Raw genomic sequence first — 23,051 nt, forward strand, 5'->3', positions numbered from 1 at the left:
ATACCATTTGTTTACTTACCAGTTTACAGAGCCTAAGCTGTGTAATAACATTAGATTTTTTGTTCAGCGCACACAGTACGGACAGGTAGTGGCTCGTAAGGAGATATTCACTGATTTTGACAAAAAGTGATTTTGACAACAAGCATTTTCAGAAATGCTGACTCCACCTTTAAAGCCAGAACTGTCACATCTCTCAGTCGGTTTTGTACGAAGGCCGAGAGCGGCCATGCTTGAATATTTAGTTTGAGTCCGTTATCTCGTGATAGGGTGAATATATTTTTGTGATACTCCTCGTTCCCACCGACATCTTCCCCCTCTCTGTTTTCAGTGCAGTTTGATGTCCGTGTCCACCACACGCCACTGACCTCTGTAGTCATTGAACCTCTCGACCAATCAAACAGCAAGCCAAATACCAAGTTGGGGTTACGCCCGATCCAATCGAGACACAACCCAAAGGGGCGCTGCTTCCAGGAGACCACGCCCAAACAAGCAGTGAGTAAAGACACATGCGGCAGTGATGGATGATCCCTGAACTTTTTTATTGTTCCCTAATTTCTGCTGATAATCTTTCTCTCTCTCGTCTCTCTTTAGTGCAATAGCACCCCACTCCCTGTTCTGACCAATCAGGAAGATTGCTGCGGCAGCGTTGGGAATTCATGGGGACAGAACAAGTGTTATCAGTGCCCAAAACTGCCAAGTACGTTACAGTGTACTTCTCGTCCGTCTTGTATTTTTACCTTACTTACTTTTCAAGCTGCTCTAGTTATTGATCTGAGTTTTTCATTCAGGTGTTGAAGTGCAACACATTTTTTATACGATCTACATTTTGTGTTTTCCTGGCATTAAATTGTTGTTGATGGGGCCAAACATTTCAAGCATTCCTGACAATTTATACCTTACACATTATAAAAAAATGGCCCTGGATTTAAAAAAAAATAAAAATCATAGCTCTATAAAAATGTGTTTGAATGAGAATACAAGTTAGTGGTAAGGTGGAGTTGGGAGTGTGTGAATGGTTGGGAAGGAGAGAAACGGAAGAAATTATGGAAATTACACACAGACAGTGAGACAGAAAGAGAGAATGTGGAAAATAACCCTCTACTTAAGCATGTTCCAATGGGCCTGCCCAGTGCAGGACTGTCATCACATTACTGAAGATTGAATTTCAAGAAAGTCTTGGCTACTCGTGTTTTTTTCCACTCCGCTATTATTCCGTCTCTCAGTTCTGAATCAGACAATGCTGCCTTTAACCAAACCTGACACTGTACGTCTGGTGGGTCTTTAGAGAACTGGATTCCTGCCCGGGGTGCTGTCATTTATCTTACATTCTTATCCATTCTTGGGCTTCTCTTTTTTAATCATTAAGGCTGTAAGTAAGCTGTGATCTTTCCCCCTCTTTTCATTGTGCTTTCAAAATGTTTCGTGTGAGTGTGTGAGTCTTCCCACAGCTCTCCAATAAAACCGCCTTACAATGTTTTTATTCCCTGGTGGAAAGCAGAACATTTTCCTGGAGCTTCAAGGCTCATTTAAGGGGAGAATAATGGATTGTTCATGAAAGACTTCTATTCTATGAAAAGCTACACTTCTTCAAAGGACTCATAACAAAAAAATGTAATTAGGAAAGAGAAAGAAAAACACAAAAAAAGAAAAGGAGAAATACATGAAATAGTCTGACATTTTGGAAATATGCTTATTTGTTTTCTGGCTGAGAGTTACATGAGTTACACCACTCTCATTTCTGTATGTTAAGTATGAAGAAGCCATCTAAAAGTTAGCTTAACACACACAGCTAGCCTGACTGTTTCCAACTCTTACAAAATCCAAATTTTTTAAACCCCACATAATAATGTAGTATAACTGGGAACTGATGCTTTTACATTTAGTTTTTTGTAGGCTACTTTTTAATACCAGTGTATTAAACTGCAGAGATATAAAATGTTATTTTGTAATGTTATTTTAATGTATGTTTTCCACAGACGAGGCTGAAATAGGCTATAGACTATACACAGTGCATGGGCAACTGAGGGTAGCCCCATTTCCAATTGTTTTCAAATAAACTCAATACATGCATGGATGTGAACGTGACATGATCAGATAATTTCGGATTTCCTCCCAGATGAACTGATGAAATTTTTAGGCTATTAATTATCTAGACCAAAACATTTTCCTTTTTTTGTATAATAACTCACATTTGCATAATATGATGTTAATATCAAACACACAAACTTAAAAAAAAAAAACGACCGCTTAGTTCGTTATGCCTCGAGCCGGCTCTGATTTTAATTATAAGGAGCTTAAGAGAGAAGTTTACACCTTAGGCCTACTTAGTTGTAACCTCTTTATACCTGGTCAATGTGTGTGTTGTACTGTCTGTTTCAATAAGTGACACACTTAGCTTGTTGTATTTCCAATGCAGTGGATTTAGGAAAGCTCCATACAGGTGCATAAAGATAATGGCTAGTTTCCCAATATTGTTAAATTTTTCAAATTTTTTCTGACATTGTTCAGGTGTTTTTTTTCAAGCTAAATACTTAGAGAACAGGTTGCATTCTAACTTCTCTTGCAGTTTTATTTTGGTTTTTATCATCCATCTGCAGACCCTTCTCATTCCAGAAACACTATTTCACTCACACATTTTTCACCTCAGATGCATCAGTCAAGCAGACCATTGTGGAGGACTACGGCTCTACCTGTCCACAAGGCTATAAAAGATTCAACAACACTCACTGTCAAGGTAAAACAGAACAGGATGTTTAAATTGAAAGCACAGTTCCCATGTGTTAAAACTCCGGTATCACCCGCCTTTCTGAGTGTATCAAAATAACCTTTTTTCATTGTTTCTCCACCACCACCACGAAACTTGAAGATATCAACGAGTGCTCCATGCAGGGCGTCTGTCAGAAAGGAGACTGTCTGAACACACTGGGCAGTTTTAAATGCTCCTGCAAGGCCGGTTTTGAGTTGGACAAGAATCGATGTGTTGGTGAGTATAGCCTAATTAGACCTTTCACTGAATATCCACTTTTACCGGAAAATTAAGTTAAATGTTCACCCTTGAATGGGATTGTTCTGACTCTCAAATAAAACTCTGTTTTCTCATTTGCCAGAGTCTCCAGCCGAGCAGGCTCAGTGCTTCCTGATGGCGTCGGAGGCCCGGGTCTGCGAGCACGCACTGCCCACCCATCTCACCCAGGAGATGTGCTGCTGCACGGTGGGCAAAGCCTGGGGCCGCAACTGTGAACGATGTCCTCAGGTGGGCACAGGTGAGTGGCAGTGACTGAGAAGGAGAAAAATGGGGGGCGGTTAAATCCTGAGAAAAGGCCTGACGATTTGCAGTCAGTAAAAAATTTCATTAAAGCTAAGGTGCGTAACCTTTTCATATCAATGAATGTGGGTTACATTCAAGCCATCACCAAAAAGGAGTTTACAAATATTTGATCAGCTCCACAAAACTCTGTGTATTTCTCAGTGTGGCGGAGTTTACAAACTGGTGTCATCCTCTGCCCTGACACTGGTGCAGGAGCTCAGAATAATCCACAAAAGCGAGATATCTTTAAGTTGTTGATTCTACTGCTAAGAAAAATCTGGACGTACAGCAGAAGATATGAAAGCCATGCGCGATCTACAGGCTTACCTCATGTAGATGCGCCAACAGTTTTTTGTTATTACCCATAATTCCTCATGGTGGTATGAAAAGTTACGCACTATAGCTTAAAAACATGCTGCAGTTTGCAATATGTGGGAAATCTGTCTGTCTGTCTGCTTGTTACCACAGTTTAGGAACATAATTACATTTACATTGCATGTTTCCTCTGTGTATTTATTACATGATTGTTTTTCACTGCAAAAATGATTTTCTGTTCTTACTGCTTTAAAATATAAAGCCATGTTAACTCATCTCATCCATGCGTGGCTTCATTTTAATTAAAGATTTTATCAGAGCACATTAATTTAGTTTGATTTATTGTGGTGATTATTTAAAGCGATTTCGCAGCTCGAGTGCGGGTTAACGCTCATGAGCACAGTTTCTCACTCTTCTTGTCTGATGATACTCTAGAGATGTAAAGATTGAAGATTTTTAAAACTGCCAGCATGTATTTTAGCTAAATGTGAGATAAGTTAAAAGTGAAAGAAAGTGACAGCAAAAATCCTGTCCTCCTTTTTCTCAACTCCTGCTCAGCGGCCTTCAGTATGATCTGCCCTGCTGGGAAAGGCTATATTCTCCAGAATATCAGAGAGACCGTGGCCTTCCCTCCAATCAACTTCCCCCGCAAGCCTGAAAAGGAGGGTGAGTTCTCAAACACAGCGTCATACATTTCTAACCTTAACCCTTTATATACGTAGATCACAGTTCTAACAACTTTTTATCTACTTTCCTTTCAGAAACAAAGCGGCCGGTGAGATACTATTTTTTTTTTCAAAACTTTGAATACAGTCATAACAACGTTTTTTAAGCTGTTTTCTAAAATTTGATTATGTGTTTCCATCAAAAGAAGCCTCCAGAGACCACGACTGCAGTGCAACTGGCTCCCACCACCACCAGCAGTCCTCGTGTGCCTGGTAAAACTCTAACCCCAGTCAAATTCATACTGCATAAAACTCCAGTGATGGAACATGTGGAACAGCACGAGTTGAGAATGTATTCGCTGCTGGTACTTAATGTACTTTGGCCGTCACAGTCAGGGGGGAAACTTTCTGCTGCCTTGCTTCTAACTACAACAATGACTGAAAGAGTGCAGAGAAATGTTCCCCATGTGTGGCCAAGAGCAAACATTAATATATATTTATCAGGACTAAAGTTCAACATGTCATATTTGCTCCTAAAGTCTGTCCACTCCATCTCTCTTCTGTTGGATCCACAGTTGTTAAGCCCACCCCTCCAACAATCATCCGAATGACCCCAGGCAATGACCCCTTCGAAACACAGACAAAAGTCTTGCGTGAGTTCCCTGCAAAACCTCAGACCGACTCAAACCTATCCTCTGTGTTAAGCTTAGAAAGAGCTACTTCTGTCAAGGCTGGTTCATGTTTCAAGCTCTCCACTTTTTCCCCAGTGAGAGTAGATATTGTGGTGAGCTTTGGGTCCGTCGCTCACAAATGACATGTTGACTTTCTCCATGTAATAAACATATCTTATTCTGGCATGCAAATGTATTCAACCACTGAGGCTAATCTCTTTTTAAAAGAGTGCAGTTTTAACACTTAGAGCCATATCTACCCAGACGCTAAAAGTTAACTGCCTGTTTTTTGGACACGTTGCATGTTGTGCGCTCTCAACCATGAAGCATGAACCAGCCCTAAGGCTATGTTCACACTCTTCTTCATTTTTTTATTGAAGCAAGTGTTGCCATAACTACATTTTTGTACTGGTATTTAAAAGCAGGTTATGGGATCACACTTCATTTCCATAAAAAAAAAAAGAGAAAAACATTCCCCCAGGGATATGAATTATAAGCACTGCCCAGAATTTCTTTAGGAGTCTTTGAAACCTCTGCTTTTCTGCCTTTTACAGCTTTCCTACTGTGGGCTTTGTACCATTTTGTCTTGTGTGTACATTCATATTTTTTTAGAAAGTTATCTTTAAGAATTTCAATACAGATCCTCTGTCATGGCCAATGTCATTGGCTTTTTAAAGACTTGAATAGTGTGAGCATGGCCAAATATAGAGGAATGTAGCTATGGCATGGCTGTTATATATATACTGTATATATACAGTACATATATGTAATGCCGGTCCACTGTGTTCCCTCTTTGAAGCTGAGGCAGATGAATGCAGACTGAGCAGGAACATTTGTGGTCGCGGAGAGTGTGAGAACAGCCTGAACGGCCACATCTGTCACTGTCACCCTGGCTACCATCTCAACACACAGAGGAACATCTGTGAGGGTAAGAGACAATGGTAGTCCAATGGTGGCAGGACGAAGTGCTGGGGATGAAATGTTATGAGTGACAAGTTACTTTGTTACACATTTCAAGGGAATGATTTCCTCCCACAGACAAATATGGATATATGTGTGTATCAAGTTCAAGATTAAGTTCAAGTTCATTTATATAGCACATTTAAAAACAACCACAGTTGACCAACAATAAAGAAAATACATAAAAAAGACAAATAAATATTCGAGACAGCCAACAGTCGAATAGGTCAATGTGTCAAAACTCAACTGGAACTGAAAGCCAAGAAATACAGATGGGTTTCAAGCAATGACTTGAAAGTTTCAGCGGTCCGAGCCGCTCTTATATCCAGTAGGCTATATAGAAGGATTTCTCTGCCGATTTTAATTTAACTGGTTAAAAAGAATGCGTTGTGTCCAAATATCTTGACAGGGCAGAGTGACATATTACAGTTCTTATTGATAATGCTTTTATAGTATATTGTTAAGGTCATCTTAGAATGAAACACATTGATTTGTGAGGTTAGTGTAGCAGTTTTCTTAATTAATGTGAATGAATCCAATAGTAAGAAAGAGGTGATCTAAGAAAAGAGACATTATCAACGCACCATTACTCTGAAAAACACTGATGAATGATGAAATCATGAAAACAATAATGAAAAACCCTGTGAGCACTGTGTTCTCTTATCTCTAGGACCCTCTGCTGTCTGAATGTGATATTCGACCACTGTTTTCATCATGTATGGTCTTCAACTCACTTTTTCTCACTCTTCCCCTGCTGTCCAGATAATAACGAATGTGAGTCAGAGCCGTGCGGCCACGGCAGAGGCCTTTGCGTCAACATCGAGGGAAGTTACAAATGCCTCTGTCGTCAGGGCTATAAACACATGGTGCAGCATGGGAGGCTTAAGTGCATAGGTGAGTTGGGTTGAGTGCTTTCACATGTTCATATGTTTTGTCTATATAAGTTATCAGATCCTGCATGGGCTGCTGAACCCCTCTCTCTCTCTCTGTTCTGCAGATGTGAACGAGTGCTCCAAGCAAGACAGCTGTGGTGTCGGAGGCCAGTGTGTCAACCTGCCCGGTTCATACAAATGCAGCTGTCACAGTGGCTTTAGGAGCAAGTCACACCGCCATCCGGTCTGTGAAGGTATACAAAGACACTGATTATAATGACATAATGGATATAAGCTAAGCGCACAAGCTTTTCCACTGATGAAATACGTATTGCGCATTTTCATGTGTCTGTGCTCTGTGTGTGGGTGTTATAGTGGTGAATACTTGTGCAAATCAAAAAATCATGGGTCCCTGAAACTTCTATCTTCTCCCGTATTCCTATAGACATAAACGAATGTCTGAATCCAGATACTTGTCCCAACGAGCAATGTGAGAACACACCAGGCTCCTATGAGTGTGTTCCTTGCCTGCCCGGTCACGAGGCACGTGCCGGCACCTGCTATGGTGAGTGCAACCCTGCCGAAAACAAAAAAGGCAAAAGAAAACGTCCTCTCTTATTAACTTCTATCTTACTCTCTCTTTCTATTGGTGTGTTTTTGTGGGACACTGCCAAATGGAAAAGATTATTATCATCCTAGAAACTCTATAAAAAAGTCCCATCCCTGTTATCTAATTGTTAAGGTGCAATGACCTAAATTCTCTAAACAGCAGAGGCCCAAGAAAAGCCAAATATACTTATTAGTACTGAGCAGGATAGTTCGGTCATATTATCATTGGCTTATTATTTTGGGCATATCCAAAAAAATATGTTGCATCAAGGCCAATTGTCTTAACTTGAGCCAATAATGTGTTGGGCATTGTCCCAAGGAAACATCTTAGATCAAACTCCCTGTTATCCTCCCCTTCTGCAGTAGTTACATTTCGCTTGGAAATGTTGCCATAAATCAGGTATTTAAGCTGTTTTCCAGGCCACTGCATCTACATCACACATCTGTTACAGTAAATTAACAATATGTAGACCTCAGCTTTGGAAAACAAGACATGAGTTAGTGGTACTGCTATAATGTAAAATATATCACTATCATTATCAGCCAACCCATGGAAAATAACATGGAGTTTTATGGAATAATGTAAATGTTGTAAATCTGTGCTATGATTTTAATAAAAAACGTTGTCAGATCCTGTTAATGACCATCCATTCAAAATGAGTCGATAATGTGCAATTAAACTCAGATAAAGGCCAATTAAAAAACAGCTATCCATTACCGTAAACACGCCATTGCTTCTTTTTTAATCTCTCCCTCACGTTTCAACAGACATTAACGAGTGTCAGAAGCCTGGCATCTGTCCTAACGGGCGCTGTGAAAACCTCCCTGGTACTTACCGCTGCCTGTGCAACGAGGGTTTCCTCTCATCTTTGGACAGCAAGGGCTGTGGTGGTAAGTATTGCTTACCTAACCTTTACGTGACATGACCCTAGAGTAAGTCCAGTCCTTTAATGGCCGTTTGATTTTTTTGGAGGAATTCCTAATCATTAAAGGTGCTCCGAGGAACTTTCAGTTTGTGTTCATTCATGCACCCCCTTTGGACAAAAGTGGTAGTGTTTTTACTGTGTCAGCTTTTACCCATGTACCCATGGCAAAAGCATTAGGTAAAACTATATAAAAATAGCATTCTTTGCACTGGTCTCGTTTGCTGTTACATGTCATTTATGATCATCAGAGGAAAAATGAGACTGTTTCAGAAATATTTTAAAGCTCCTCCTACCTGTAAAGAAGCTTTGTGTTGCATATTTTTACAGATTGCATGATTTATTTTTTCTCTCCCCCAAAAAGACATTGACGAGTGTGAGGACGTCAGGCTGTGTGCTAATGGCCACTGCATCAATACAGAGGGCTCCTTCCAATGCCAGTGCTACCCAGGATACCAGCGCACTCAGGAAGGCAGCCACTGTGAAGGCATGAGTCATCCAGAAAACCCTGTATTTCGATAGTGCTCACCTAGCCCAGTGTTCTATAATTTATCACATTAAAACTCGACTCAAAAAATGATTGTCACTTCATAACTTATCAGCGTTGGCCTGATCTAAAAAAAAAAAAGAAAAGAAAGACCAACAGAGTTCATTCTGATTTTGACCAGTTCATAAATTAAAAGTCGAAAATGCTTAACAACGTGCTTCACATTCCAACACTGTTTCTGTTTCCTTCCCATCAGATATCAATGAGTGTGAGAGGCCATCAAACTGTCAGAGGGGCCGCTGCATCAACAACATGGGCTCATACCACTGTGAGTGCCAGAAGGGCTACACGCTGGTCGGAGGCCGGAGATGCCAAGGTCAGTCTATTCAAATCATTAAGGTCAGACCTTTATTAGGGTAAGAAGATGCTGTGTTGGTAATTAACTCATTTGCAGGAGATGGCAAGCTAAACTGCAGCTGTCTTCAAGTTTGTTTTATTTATAGTATCTTTATTCCTTTTCCTCTATTTTGGAATCCTTATCTCTAAACCTACACCATCTGTAACGTTGATCTCTTTTAAGTGATGGTGTTGCTGTTGGAGACTGAGAACACTGGGCACTCACTCTTTTGTCTTCTCTAAAAATGTATGCTGTGTTAAATGTCCCAATTCTTTACTCATGCATTATTTCCTGCATGATAAACACATTAATTTACCTTCGTTTACCCTAAAGTGAAAAGTCAATTGTGATTTGGACACTTATGAATGATCATTATTATCATCATCCCTCGACAATGAGGCATTGCATTGTGGATTTTTAGATCAATGTTTTCTTTCTTACCTCTGAAAAAAATGTAATGTATCTGTGTGTAACTAAAATTTTGTTTCCGACTGTGTGACTTCCCTTTCAGACATAGACGAATGTGCCGCAGACAGAAGTCTCTGCCAGCCCTACGGCTTTTGTGAGAACAGACCGGGCTCGTATTTGTGTGTCTGCAATCATGGCTATGTCCTCTCAGAGGACAAACACAGCTGTGAGGGTAAGCCTTCTCTGATTCCCTCTGATTTACTGTAGACCCACATTTATCCCACAGCTTTTACCAGGCCTGGACATTTGATCCCTGCTGTCCCAGACCCAAAACATTTGGGTTCAAACCCAAACAAAATCCGAGAGCCTGAAAGAAAAAAATATTTGAATCTTCGGTCTTGAATTTACCAAAGTCACAAGCTCTTTAGAACATTAAAATAAGAAGAGGCCATTTGCAAGCCTGTTTAATGTCCAGTCCAGCCCACAGATTTGCAAACAAAAATCTCTCTTTCCTAAAATCCCCCATGTTTGCATCTGCAGCAGTGCGCGTGATGATGGATGACAAGAAGGAATGCTACCTGAACCTAGACGACACAGTGTTCTGCGACAGCGTCCTGGCCACCAACGTTACCAAGCAGGAGTGCTGCTGCTCCATTGGCGTGGGATGGGGAGATCACTGTGAGATCTACCCCTGTCCAGTCTCCCATTCAGGTACATTTACAGTAAGGTGCAGTGTGCAGAATGCAAGTCGAGACACACTCAACCAAGTCATACAGTACTGTATATGTACAGCTTTTATTGGTGGGTGTGTAGCTCAGTGTGTCAAATATGATATGATTGTGGTTTATTTAAAACATTTCAAATAATACTTTGTAGTTGTTTGAGAAGTTGTGGTCATGATAATTATACTGTATTTTTATATTTGAATGCTATTTGCTAACTACAACAGAGGATGTTCAGTTTGTGTTGGGTTCAGCAGTGCTAAATGCAAGCATCTTGGGTTCAAAGTGATCTCCTGTATCTACTGTGTAACGAATATACTGTTTATTAAACTGCCTGATCTTCTTCACCCAGCCGAGTTTCACTACCTGTGTCCAAACGGGCAAGGTCTCTACTATGATGAAGGACTCATGTACAGCCTGCCTGCCTACCATGGTAAATATTATATTACTAACTATTTTCACAATCTTTACTTATCCTTCAAAAACCATCCTCATTTTGTGGAACAACATGTCCCATAATTCATCATGAGCCCGCCTCTTACTGAATTGAAATGTTTCCTTTCATATTTTCAGATATCGACGAGTGTGCTTTGTTTGCCGATGAAATCTGCAAGAAGGGTCGCTGCGAAAACACGCTGCCGGGCTACGAGTGTTACTGTCAACAGGGCTTCTATTATGACGGCAACCTCCTTGAGTGCATTGGTAATTGCTTAGCTCAAAAATATCTGTCGAAAATATTGTAATAGCTTTGTTTTCATTTGTGAAAATAAGTCATTTTGTAGATGCTCAATAAAAGAGGAATGTTTATCTTTATGGCTGCGTGTTCTCCCTCAGATGTGAACGAATGCCACGATGAGTCTATGTGCACCAATGGCAAGTGTGTCAACACCGAAGGGTCCTTCTACTGCAACTGTATACGGCCTTGGACTCCAGACTCCAACAAGAAGAAGTGTGTGATGGCAACTATAGCAGGTGATTAAAATACTATTTTCTCCCAGCTAGTATGAGTTTATTCTTCAATTATACAGCTTCTGAAGGGATGATCTTGAGCGCTGAGAAAGCCTTTTTTTTCCACAGATGTGAATGAGTGCGAGGATCCAGCCAACTGTAAGAATGGCCACTGTGTGGACACTCCAGGGTCCTACTACTGCATCTGCTCTCCGCCCTGGACCCTGGCCACTGATCGTAACAGCTGTGTGACTCCTGAGGAGCAGGCTGGTGAGTGCAGACCATCTGTGGTGGTGGGGAGGGTTATGAAGAGCAACAAGGCAGTGGTGGGCCACGGCCGTTTATTCTGAAAAAAGAAAAAGAATCTTGGTGTTGTCTGTCTGCTCTTGTGAGAGAGGCAGTATATGAGACACAAAAACTGATTTCTTTGCCAAGTGGAGCAAAGAAGGGGAAGGGATCTTCTTAATATTTGAACCTGTTAATGTGCTGAACAGAAGAAAAAACTGTTGACCTTAACAAGAAGTCATTAACATCATCATATTGAGCAGACAGATCAAACACAAATACGGATGAATTATGTGAGCATGCTGGATATGTTTATGTTAAATATTAAGTGCAACATTTAGAGTGGTTGATGAGGGTTTTTGTGGCCTTACTTGATCAATCTGAGTCTGTTATTGACAATGTTAACACAGCACATTTTAGAGGAACAACTTTGAAAAGCACTCAAAATATTTTAACATACAAGATAATGTTCTTGGAAGAAGTATTATAGAGCCAGCTTAAGCTAAATCACATTCCCTGCAATAGACCTTTAGAAGTGCTGAAAGGAATAAGTAGTGTCAAAATATCCTACCACCACACAGAGTGGAGGCTTGCATTTCTTATCAACTGACATAACTGAAGTGAGCCTTTACTGTAATTGCTGCCTGGATTGGTGGTGCATCAATCAAAAGCGACATTTGGAAAAAAAGAGCAGCCGTGTATCGATTTGACAAAGCCTGAAGCCAATGTTCTTTTTTAACTGATGAAGAGGATCTGAACTGATCAGCACCTGATACCGAGTTGCATCAGATAGCAGACAGGCCAGGCCGACCAGTCATTGAGTCAGGGTTTGCTGATATCCTCTGGGATTGGAATAAGGTTTTTTCCTCGTCCTGGTTGAGTATAGGGACATGCAGGTAAATTGACTCCTTGTTTAAAGAAAGGACGGCTGCAGCTGGTATATATAACATGTTCCCAAAAGTATTGTGTTCGTAGAGCCTTTACGCTCAGAATGGGAGATGTGTTAGGACAAATATGTTAAAAGTGGGCTCTGGACTCCAGCAGTTGTGTCTTTTGTTTGTCATATCTATTGACACACATGGCCAAGGTCTGGCCTGGATTGCTAAAAAATTACACCTACATAACAGCGATGGAGGTCCCATTGCTGTTATATGCAGATGATACTGTCCTTATAGTTTGTGGTCATCAATGTGTATGTCACCTATGGTGACAAGCTTTGGGTGGTGAGTCGAGCAGCCAATGTAGGAATACCCAACACTGCGACTGGGTATTAGACCTAGATTGTTCTTCAGGCTTCAGTATACCATACAGCATATGGTTCAATTGATTCTCTAAGAAAAAAAACAGAAACAAGTGACTATTAGAACGTTTCTGTATCAACGTCACTGCGCACACTGGCCTACATGGCAGTATCATTTTCTCTGCAATTTGCAAACGTCTTGGCGTTTCCTCAGCTAAAGTATTGCTGCAACAAAGCTTACTGTTTCAACCAGCCTTTTTGCAGATATCCCTGTTTGGTTGCATGTTAACTAGAGAACAACAATAAATTGAACAACAGTTTTTTGCATGACCAAAGCTCATTTTTGTCATTAGCAGAACTTTGCATGCAACATTTATGGTAGAAACATAAGAAAAACATTAAGCTGGACATTCAGGGGGTGGACACAATAACAGTTCTCACTGGAAATTATTATCCAAACCAATCCAACACAACTACAATGAATGCTACATCTGAAACTTAAATGTTCAGTCCTTGTTGAGATGCCCCTACACTACAGGCTCAACAATCAGCCGAATAGAATCAACATATACAGTCTCAGGAAAAACTGAAAATCACAAAGGGAGAGATTATTGCAGGATTATTGTACTGAATTTCATGTTGCAGCACAAATGATTTTATTATTGTGTCCACCACAGACTAAGAGCTGGCCCCAAGCAGATGTTCATACTGTAACCAGTGTCTCTGTGGTGCCCTTTGCAGATGTGAATGAGTGCCAGGACCCCTCGTACTGTAAGAATGGGAGGTGTGAGAACACGCCCGGCTCCTTTCACTGTTTTTGCGACCCTCCCCTCACCTTCAGTGCAGCGCTGAAACAGTGCGTCTATGACGGTGGGTAAAATTCAGCGTCAGCTCATCTGAGCATGACCGATGGAAACTAGTTTTGGCTTACGTCGACAACTGCCGCTCATGTTGCCCTTTGTAATTCCACCCAATTTGTGTCCCATCTGGCCTGTACTGGCTTTATTTACAGTTATTTACCCTCCTACCCGCTTTATAGAGACAGTTTCCCATTATTGGAGCGATACCACTCTGTGTAGTTATTAAAAATACAGATTGAATGTATACATTTATGCACACAAAGCACTATTCAGTGTGACAAAAAGTGATTACTTTCAGGATTTTCTCTGCATATTCTCCCAAAAACAATGTGTGTATTTTTTGTCTGTGTTATTATTGTTGATAATATTGATTCGTTCTGGCAGAGAAAAGACAGACTCAGCTTATTTATCAGCTTGAGCTCATTACTGTTCATTTGCATTCAAGACATGTGATAGTGTCAGTACTTTAATCTTTTCAATGCCAGTTGACTACTTTTTTTCCCCCTTAACAAATGTCACTAATATGAGAAGTTTTTTATCTTATCATGTAGTCCAAAAAATTACATTAAACAGTATTTTACAATCACAATTATAGTAGACAAGGAAGTGAACTGATCCTAAAACAATTGAGCTGTAGCAATACTAGTTTGCCTCATGAGTGTAAACTGTCAGCGTATATTCATCATCAATGCAACATATGCCATCAACCCCTATTCCTTTATCTCAACCAAACAGCACTCCAATCTGCACCCAGTGTTTGTCCGTAAGCACACTGTATTCAAAAATTGGTAGAAAGTGAACAATATTTGAACTATTCTTACCAGAATTGCTCTGAAAAAAATATATTACCATACGTCAGCTATTGAGTTCACTTTAAGCATCTCAGCATCGTATGTTGTATGTTATTACACTTAACAAAGTTGTCACTGGAGAACTACATGCGTATTAGATGATCAGCCTGTCATTTCTGATAAATGTCATCATATGCTTTATATAACATTAGCTTCATAAGTGTAGTTCAGGTACCCACTGCATTTTAAGATGGACTAATTTCTGCACTTTGGCTGATACATGCTTGGAAAGGCTTCTGGGCCCCACCTACAGTATAATAAGCGTGTGGATGGGTATTTTGTGTGCACTTGCTTGCTACTTCACTCTGGTTTATAAATACATTTTTCACTGAAGCATGTGACCAGCATTCTCTCACTACATAGATTGCGGGTGTTACACATTATTTTAACCTATTTTTCTTCCAAGACAAATCATTTGTATGTTTTTAGACTTAGTGGTTGTAAATATTAGAGTTTGCAATTCCACACACATGACCATTATTCTTTAAATTAACACAGTGTATAATTTGTGTGTGTACACATGTTCCCCTGGCCTGCAGATTCATTCTAGATCTCATGATTGGCTAAATCTGGCTTCCTGTACTTAAACGATCTCCTGTAACACAAGTGAAAGGAGCTTTCATGTGAATTCAGTGACTGAATTTTGACATTTTACCTTCAATTGTCCTTTTTGTTTTACACAGACCGCACGGCAGCCCACAAGGACGTTTGTTTCCTGCAGGTGGACGAGGGTTTGATTTGCAGCGAGCCCAGGAATGGCATGGTGGTGACCTACTCCGAGTGCTGCTGTCACTATGGTCGTGGCTGGGGGCCCGAGTGTAACACCTGTCCACCTAGGAACTCTGGTGGGCAAACTGAAGGCCTGACTGCACATTCAACTTTGACCACTTTTCCCTTTCTTTGAGCTAAAACAACATTCCTTATTCCTTGCTTTCAGAGATGTTCAGTCGTCTGTGTGAGATGCATCTGGAGACCGAGTCTGATGGGGAGCAGGATTTCCTGGCAGCTTTCGCCAACTACAACCCAGGTAAAACCGTACATCACATGTGTCCATATACAATCATATATCAGATGCACTGATCTTTTTGCCTGCAACAAACAATCATTTTCCTATCTTGTTATGTCCCACAATTCTTCTTTTTCCGTTTTTTAAAAGGTGACAGTTCAGAAGAGGATTCGGATGAATGCAGCTGTGCAAATGGCCGCTGTGTCCGTTCCTACCTGGGCACGATGTGTGAATGTAACGCAGGCTTTAGGCTGGACCACTCCCGCACTCGCTGTATAGGTTTGTACAAACATACACTCTTTGGTTTTCATTAAATCCTTATTGCATTTTGTCGTGAGGAAAAGCACAATGATACGTTTGTTGAAGCAAAAGGGTTTATTTCAATAATAGCAAGGATCTCCGCGGAGGGTCACTAGTTCCAACACAGGTGAATATGTTGCAAGGAGTGACCAAGTTCTCTTAAAGTCATGACATATTTAAGGACATTTGCCTCCCAGGGGGAGAGTAAATTACAATACGTAGGAGAGAGGTAGACAGGTTCAAATATACATACTTAAGGAAGCTGGGTGGGGGAAGACGACTAACTTACATTACAAGAGGAGGGGGAGACAGGTTGGGAGGCAGACAGGTTGAGATATACATTGATATTATAATCGTGGGAGGGGCAGGCTGACCAGAGAAGCAGCAGGGCTGTCTGTAAGAGCAGTGTCCATTCAGATGTATAATCAGGCTGGGCTATTTTACCCCCACACATTTCAAGCAATATATTGCAGCCAATAGAAGTATAGGTGCAGACTAATCTGTGTATTTAGGAACTTTGCATTCAGGACCGAGGTTTAGCTTTGTTTTATTTCCTTTTATGCAGCTTTATGCAAACTCATCCATAAGGGCTTGTGTTTATTTTTGTTTTCAGACATCGATGAGTGTGCGGAGCCAGGAGCTCGGGCCAGTCCATGCAAGAACGCTCGCTGTGTGAACACCGCCGGCTCGTACAAGTGCTTCTGCAAACACGGCTTTACGGCCACGCGTAGGCCAAACATATGTATCCGTCGCAGATCTCGGTAACCTCTCAGTCTTGTCCCTATCGACAGTATGCTATACGATAATAAGAAATGCTGTTCATACACTTCTGTCTGACAGCGCCAACGGGCGAACTGTCTGCACGCAGTCAGTGAACCCTAAAGACACAGCGTTCTCATCAGGAGCCAGATCATAGCCAAGGCTCATACGAAATGTACAAATCATACAGTATCATTGTCAGCTCTTCTTTCACTCCCCCATTTCACATTTAAAGCAATAATCCATAGAGAAAAGGAATATGTTTGTTTGTTTTTTTGTTTGTTTGTTAAACATTGTAATTATTGTTTTTTAAAATGTTTTTTGTTAAGTTTAAATTGTGCAGTTTTGTGATTTTTCTTTTTATTGATATCCCTATTGCATCGATCTTTTTTTTCTTCCTTATATCTGATCTCAAGGCACCTCATGTTTTATTAGGGACATGTGTTACAAAAATCTATCTGGTATTCTTGTTTTCTACTTCAGCCCATTCATGATTTGTGTACTACAGGAAATGCCATGAGAGCTTTTACATGTTAAGGTATTCCCCCTTTACATTCCCATTGAAGTCCACATTCTCTCATGTTTCTAAACTGACGTCATCTGATTCGTATTTTCTAACCCCACATTGTTGATTGTGGGTTCTTGTACAGTTTTGTCTGATGGATCAACAGTGTCTGTAAGTAGAACATCCCTGTCACTGCCCCAGCTTATTTGTCCATGTAAAATATGGGAAAAGTTTTGTATGATTTGACACATGCACCTAAACTAAAAGAAAAAAAAAGAGAAAAAAAAGATGTCATGCACTTAGCAATGTGGGAATATTTGCTGAAGGTAGCGTATCACAGAAAACCCAGAAAATGTGGCATCTATTGTCATGATTGCTCCATCAAACAAAGTATATAAAAAAACAGAGATGCTGTTAAAATGAGAAGGATTGAATTAAACCAAAAAATGTCAACCACGTCACCAGTCACACATTTTTATTTTTTTGCGTATTGTTTTTTGTTGCGTTTTGGGGGTGTTGGGTTTCCTTCATACTTACTGTATGTAAACATCTAATGTAAACGCAAAACCGACCGGACGGACACATTCAGAGTTCACATGCAGTCAGTGTATGTAGGATGGGGGAGTGCAATGTGGAGGATTCAGTGTTTTCTTTCATGCACGCCTAGAAAGCAAATAAACCCAACACATGGCAGGATTTCCAAATAGGTCTTCCGTGGGATTTTTCCACATGCAATTACATACATACATGTAGGATGCGCGGACAGTACATCCTACAGCACTGCATCGGTATTCAAAACAGGATATTTTGGAACATTTGGTTTTATTTTATTTTTATGTTATCGCTATTAGAAGACATTTTTTCAAGTATTAAAATGGGAGGAAGTTTGCTCTGCGCATTTCCTCGAGATGTCCCTGCACCGACTGCTTCCAAATTGTTGACGTAACCTTTTCAAAGCCCACAGGTAAAGCTGTGTTACTCTTATATCATCCAAAATCTCAATACTGTTTGTTCTAAGATGTCGCCAACTCTTAATGAATGAACTTATTCACCCTATGACAGACAAACATGTCACTATACTGAAAACAACATCCTTAATTGCGGTTTCTTAATAAGTTGTCTCTAATGTTGAGCATTTAATAGAGGATGCTTATGTGTAAAAGCTGATCTCAATTCCCTCTGACTGCATTGTGGCATGTGGAGGAAGGAGGGAGGTTCAATTTTGCTTTACCAATCAAGACAGAGCTCAAAATACCTAACTAAAAGTATGAGTGTTACCAAATAAGAAGGGTGCCTCTGTGTAGGGCGGTCAACTTTAATGGTGAGGTGAATATAGAAAAGTGGACCACAAACTCCACATACTACTGAAGAACAGCACCATCTTGTGGCCTCGCTGTGTTTCTATAAATTCTTTCTGAAACTTCAGTAAACACAAGCTGGTGTTGGTGGAAGATCCTGTAAAATTCAGTTTAGTTACCACATATCTCACCCAAGACAGATGTTTGTAGTAGAGCAGAGTGATCAGAGCAGAGTAGGTCATCAGGATGGTGATGATGACAATGAGGCCAGCTGGGTTTTTGTATCCCATACTGTCTGAGTTGTCCCAGATGCTGTTCATCCATACATATTCTATAAGGATTGTAGGTGAGTGAGTTTTGGATCTTTTGCATTTAAAGTTATGTTTTTCTCTCCTTGTTGCGGTAAGATTTGAATTTTATGTACATTTGTATTGATTTCTTTAAATTTTGTCTTTACCTTCTTGCACAATACAGTAGCAGTTTTGAGTCTATAGGCTGAATGTTTTTTTTTACTTTGATTTTGTGTAAATATTATATTTTTACTGAAGGGATGTTGTAGGCATCCTGGATCTGTGTATACAATCTTTTATCTGCTGTGATTTACTGATAGCAGAAGTTGACTATACTCCATTGCACTAACTTTATCATTAAAAGGTTTAATCGCTACAAAAAAAAGAGTACCCTATCAAAACTATATTTTAATGGCCACAGCTCCACAGCAGTTGAAGGTGACATGACTTGCTTATAGCAAAGTGATAGTTGGCGTTCAGTGAGGTAGAGTTTATGTGAGTTCAGGACTCAATCTGGAAATCTTGACTGAATTCTCAATGCTTAAGTTGGTTTTGTTTTGGAAAAAATTACTTAATTTATTATTACTTATGAGCAGCACAGCATTTCAACATTTGGCAAATGACCACAATTATTTTATTTTTAACTGTATTTATTGAATACATTTAAGACTGATTGAATCAGTCTCTATGTCACTGGCTCTGAAGCAACATCGTAGTGGTTTGAAGAGCCAGCGGAAGAAGCGCTGAGATCGCTTCCTTTTTGTCTTTCTGTCTTCTGAGTGCACTTTAACAATGACCCCAGGTTCAAGAGGAAGGTTCAAAGCAGACGCTGAAGCCGGACCCACAGCAGAGGTGTGTTCTCTGGTGGGTATTGGGATCGTATTGTTTTCCTCTTCTTCCCAGACATCAGATATGGAAGAGGGTTGAGTAGTGGAGGTCCGACCAGCTGGTGGAGATGAAACCACTGCAGGGTTTGTCTCTTGGCTGATATTTAGCTGCTCTTTCTCAGCCAGGACGGCGGTTAAGCCATTCTGCGCTGTAATGATGACCAAAGGTTTAACAGTACCAGTCAGAGAACCCTGAACAACTGCAGAGTCTGGACCTCTGGTATGTTCTGGGTCCTTTTCCAGACTTGTCTTTATAACTACATCCCTATTGGCCTGAATCCTGAAAGATGGAAGTTCAGTAGGGACTGCAGCAGAGCCTGGTTCGTTGGTGGTAGCTGGGTCCATCTTTGGACTTGGCATTACTTTAACATCTTCCCTGGCCTGAACCTTAGATGGAGGTTCAGCTGATGGGGGTGATGGTGGCACTGTAACTACTTTAGATTCTGCTTCTGTGGTGGGTTCTTCAGGGTCCTTTTCCAGACTTGGCTTAACTACATCCCCATTGGCCTGAATCCTAATAGATGAAAGTTCAGTAGGGGCTTTCAAAGGAACCTGAACTGCAGCAGAGCCTGATTCTTCTGTGGTATCTGGGTCCGTCTTTGGACTGGGCATTACTTCAACATCTTCCCTAGCCTTAAACTTAGATGGAGGTTCAGCTGATGGGGATGATGGTGGCACTGGTACAACATTAGAGTATGCTTCTGTGGTGGGTTCTTCAGGGTCCTTTTCCATACCTGGCTTTGGATTTACATCCTCTGTGGTCTGAATCCTAACAGGTGAAGGTTCAGCAGGGGGTGTTAGGGGAGGTGGAACTGCACCAAAGGCTGGTTCTTTGGCAGGGGGTTCCAGGTCCTTCTTTGGGCTTGGCTTCTCATTCAGATCCTCTCTGGTCTGAACATCAGTGGTAGACAGAGGTCCAGCAGGAGGTGTTGGAGAAGCCGGTGGAGGTGGCAGCGCAGCACAGTCTGTCTCTGGACTAGCTGTTGGTTGCTGCTCTGTTACAGTCAGGTTGGAATCATCCTGGACTGGAGCGGTTACAGTGGTAGCAGTCAGATGAGACGGCACTTTTGGACCGTGGGGCTGAAACAAGCCACAAATCTGTCCCACTGCCTCCTGCACTATTTCACTGAGCATCAGTGGAACAAGGCAATCAATCTCGTTGACCAGGACATCAGGTGACCATGTCTGTCTGATCTGAGTGAGGACAGACAGGACCATTTCATCTCTCACGGAGCAGGAGAAGGTGGCCTGATGTTCAGTTGTGAGGGCACTGCAGACCCCATCCATAACGGCCTTTGTGACCCCAACAGTCATTTTGCTGAGCTGCTGGGAAGGCATGCTTAAGTGTGGGCCATTAGGAAGCCCCAAGAATCCCTGTAGGACTCGTGGAACGACCTCAAGCACCACCTCTGATGGACAGAGCCGTTTGGACCTTGGTGCCTCCTGCTGCTTCGCCATCAGTATCCTGGCAAAGCCTTGCGCTGTGCTGATGACTTTGGGATGACTGTAAGTTAAAGTTAGTAAAGGGAAAAATTTAAAAAATCTGATTAATTAAAAAGAAAAACTTTAAATTAACTGTTAATAAATATGTGTCAAATCTGACTCACTGAAAATTAGGGGGCACGGCCTCTGGAGAGTTGAGTAGCATCCGAGCTTCACACTCAACGTCCCTCATTTTATTGATGACGTTCACTGACCACGCCTGCAACATGAAATTAGATGTGAAGTGCAGTTTTGACATATTCAGAGAATAAACTCTGTGAAATGCAACAATTTAATCCAATACACTGTAAGTGTTTTCAGGAGTCTATTCTTACCAGCTTCAGAAGTGGCTTGGCTTCTTCATCATCAAAATCCTCCAATTCAAACTCTCAAAGACTTCAAACAATGAAAAACAAGTTGTTTTTACTATTACTCTTTGTATCAGTAGTGTATTATTTGTATAACATGAGCCTAGTTAAGGCTGTTTGTATGTGTTTCAGTAACTCACCATTCTCTCAGTGTACTTTTGCTCTCCTCTAAAATAAGGTTGATCATGTCTTCAGCAGTCACCTGAGATGGGATTTGGTTTTTCTGCTGAAGCCTGAGGAGTTCCATCAAAACTGCAATCTAAAAATATAAAGGAGATAGGTCATATTTATCCTTGACAAGACAGAGTATCAGAATTTGAATTGTATTTTGAATTTGAAGTGTGGGCTTTGGAAGGATAGAAGTTCTTACCTGAACCTTGTAACTTAAAATATGCCAGCAGATCTGCAGAATCCGAGCATAAATGGGAGTATCAAACAACACCTTTGAAAGAAAGAAATGAAATGTTATTTCTAGTTTTCTAAAACACATTCGGAAAAGTTTAAAGTTGAACTCCATGCAGTCAAAAGTAAAACTGGCTCACATACCCTGATGGGTCTGTAGATTCCTTTGCTTCCTTCAATAAACTCCATTGATATTTTGTTGCCGTATGTCAACAAATTCAGAAACAAAACAACTGTCAAAGCGACAACAAAAAATTCTCAAAAACAAGAGCAGTCAAACACAATCGATCCTACTAGCACAAATGAACAGCATGTGTGTTCAGTGAGTGTTCAAGGTGAAGTGTCTGTTGAGAAGAATTCTGATTGTTGTGTCACAGAGCTCAACTTTTTGGAACAGAACTCCATATGTCACACATTCTGGTCAGTCACCAAGGGAACACTTTCTGCTAGTATCTTGTTTTTATTTAAAGAGCAAAGTCAATAACCACCATTTTACTATTGTAAAATGCTAATAATGCATAATGTATCAAACAATTTGGTCATCATAATCCCAGTTGTTGGTGCCATGAGGTGCCATTATTTACATGCCAGCATTATAATATCCAGTGAAATCCTGTGGTATATTTTAGAGTAGACCTAAAGGATAACGCCAGTGATATAGGCTGTGATATACTCTGTTATTTTTTTTTTATAATTGTCCGCAAGCCCATGAAAAGACAAAAAACAACAATGAATGTATCCTGCAAACACTTATAGCCAGTTAAGATGAAAGTGGTTAAAGAGTCAAATATAGCCTACAGTAGGCCTACTATCATCATTAGACCATTAATAGACCTAATAGCCTACTGATTTCAGATGCCCTGTTTGTTCTACAATGTCTATGGGAACAATTGATCATTACTGACTGTGTGGTCATTGCTCTTGGTTTTGTCAGACAGGAGTTATCAAGCTGTAGCATGTGGAATAGAAAAAGAAAAGAGTATGCGATTTGATTTTGAAAAACGATATGTTTACATATTCTACTCTTCCACTAGAGGGAGCTGCTGGTACATGTGAACAGTACTGAATCTGCTTTCCATTAATCTGACTGTGTCTTCCTGCCAGAACTATAGTGTAGTCAGCTCTTGTGGGAAAATGGAAAGGCTTATATTGCTGAAGTGTGTGAGTGAGATAAATCTATGTTTATCCCACTGCTCGTTCAGCACAGTAAATGTGAAATGTATGTCCATTTTTC

General features: G+C 40.7%; 1 protein-coding gene across 3 annotated transcripts in view; it reads left to right on the plus strand.

Moving 5' to 3' along the window:
• ltbp3 (latent transforming growth factor beta binding protein 3) overlaps positions 1–17,546 on the plus strand; it is a 33,679-nt gene extending 16,133 nt beyond the window's left edge. The window contains exons 3-29 of one of the 3 annotated variants that reach the window (XM_080040602.1): positions 329–492; positions 592–697; positions 2,648–2,734; positions 2,867–2,983; positions 3,108–3,263; positions 4,181–4,288; positions 4,384–4,397; positions 4,494–4,560; positions 4,863–4,940; positions 5,758–5,886; positions 6,681–6,812; positions 6,916–7,044; positions 7,236–7,355; positions 8,168–8,290; positions 8,687–8,809; positions 9,066–9,185; positions 9,718–9,846; positions 10,155–10,325; positions 10,689–10,769; positions 10,910–11,038; positions 11,171–11,308; positions 11,414–11,554; positions 13,551–13,679; positions 15,204–15,365; positions 15,458–15,547; positions 15,677–15,805; positions 16,440–17,546. In XM_080040602.1, the coding sequence (XP_079896728.1) occupies positions 329–492; positions 592–697; positions 2,648–2,734; positions 2,867–2,983; positions 3,108–3,263; positions 4,181–4,288; positions 4,384–4,397; positions 4,494–4,560; positions 4,863–4,940; positions 5,758–5,886; positions 6,681–6,812; positions 6,916–7,044; positions 7,236–7,355; positions 8,168–8,290; positions 8,687–8,809; positions 9,066–9,185; positions 9,718–9,846; positions 10,155–10,325; positions 10,689–10,769; positions 10,910–11,038; positions 11,171–11,308; positions 11,414–11,554; positions 13,551–13,679; positions 15,204–15,365; positions 15,458–15,547; positions 15,677–15,805; positions 16,440–16,591 (3,224 nt within the window). In that variant the 3' untranslated portion in view covers positions 16,592–17,546. The remainder of the gene's footprint in view (positions 1–328; positions 493–591; positions 698–2,647; positions 2,735–2,866; positions 2,984–3,107; positions 3,264–4,180; positions 4,289–4,383; positions 4,398–4,493; positions 4,561–4,862; positions 4,941–5,757; positions 5,887–6,680; positions 6,813–6,915; positions 7,045–7,235; positions 7,356–8,167; positions 8,291–8,686; positions 8,810–9,065; positions 9,186–9,717; positions 9,847–10,154; positions 10,326–10,688; positions 10,770–10,909; positions 11,039–11,170; positions 11,309–11,413; positions 11,555–13,550; positions 13,680–15,203; positions 15,366–15,457; positions 15,548–15,676; positions 15,806–16,439) is intronic. The other 2 variants (XM_080040603.1, XM_080040604.1) reach the window with 2 other exon arrangements.
• The last annotated feature ends 5,505 nt before the right edge of the window (positions 17,547–23,051 follow it).

This window comes from Ammodytes marinus (genome assembly GCF_949987685.1).
Source record: "Ammodytes marinus genome assembly, chromosome: 14".
In the NCBI taxonomy this organism is placed as follows: Eukaryota; Metazoa; Chordata; class Actinopteri; order Uranoscopiformes; family Ammodytidae; genus Ammodytes; species Ammodytes marinus.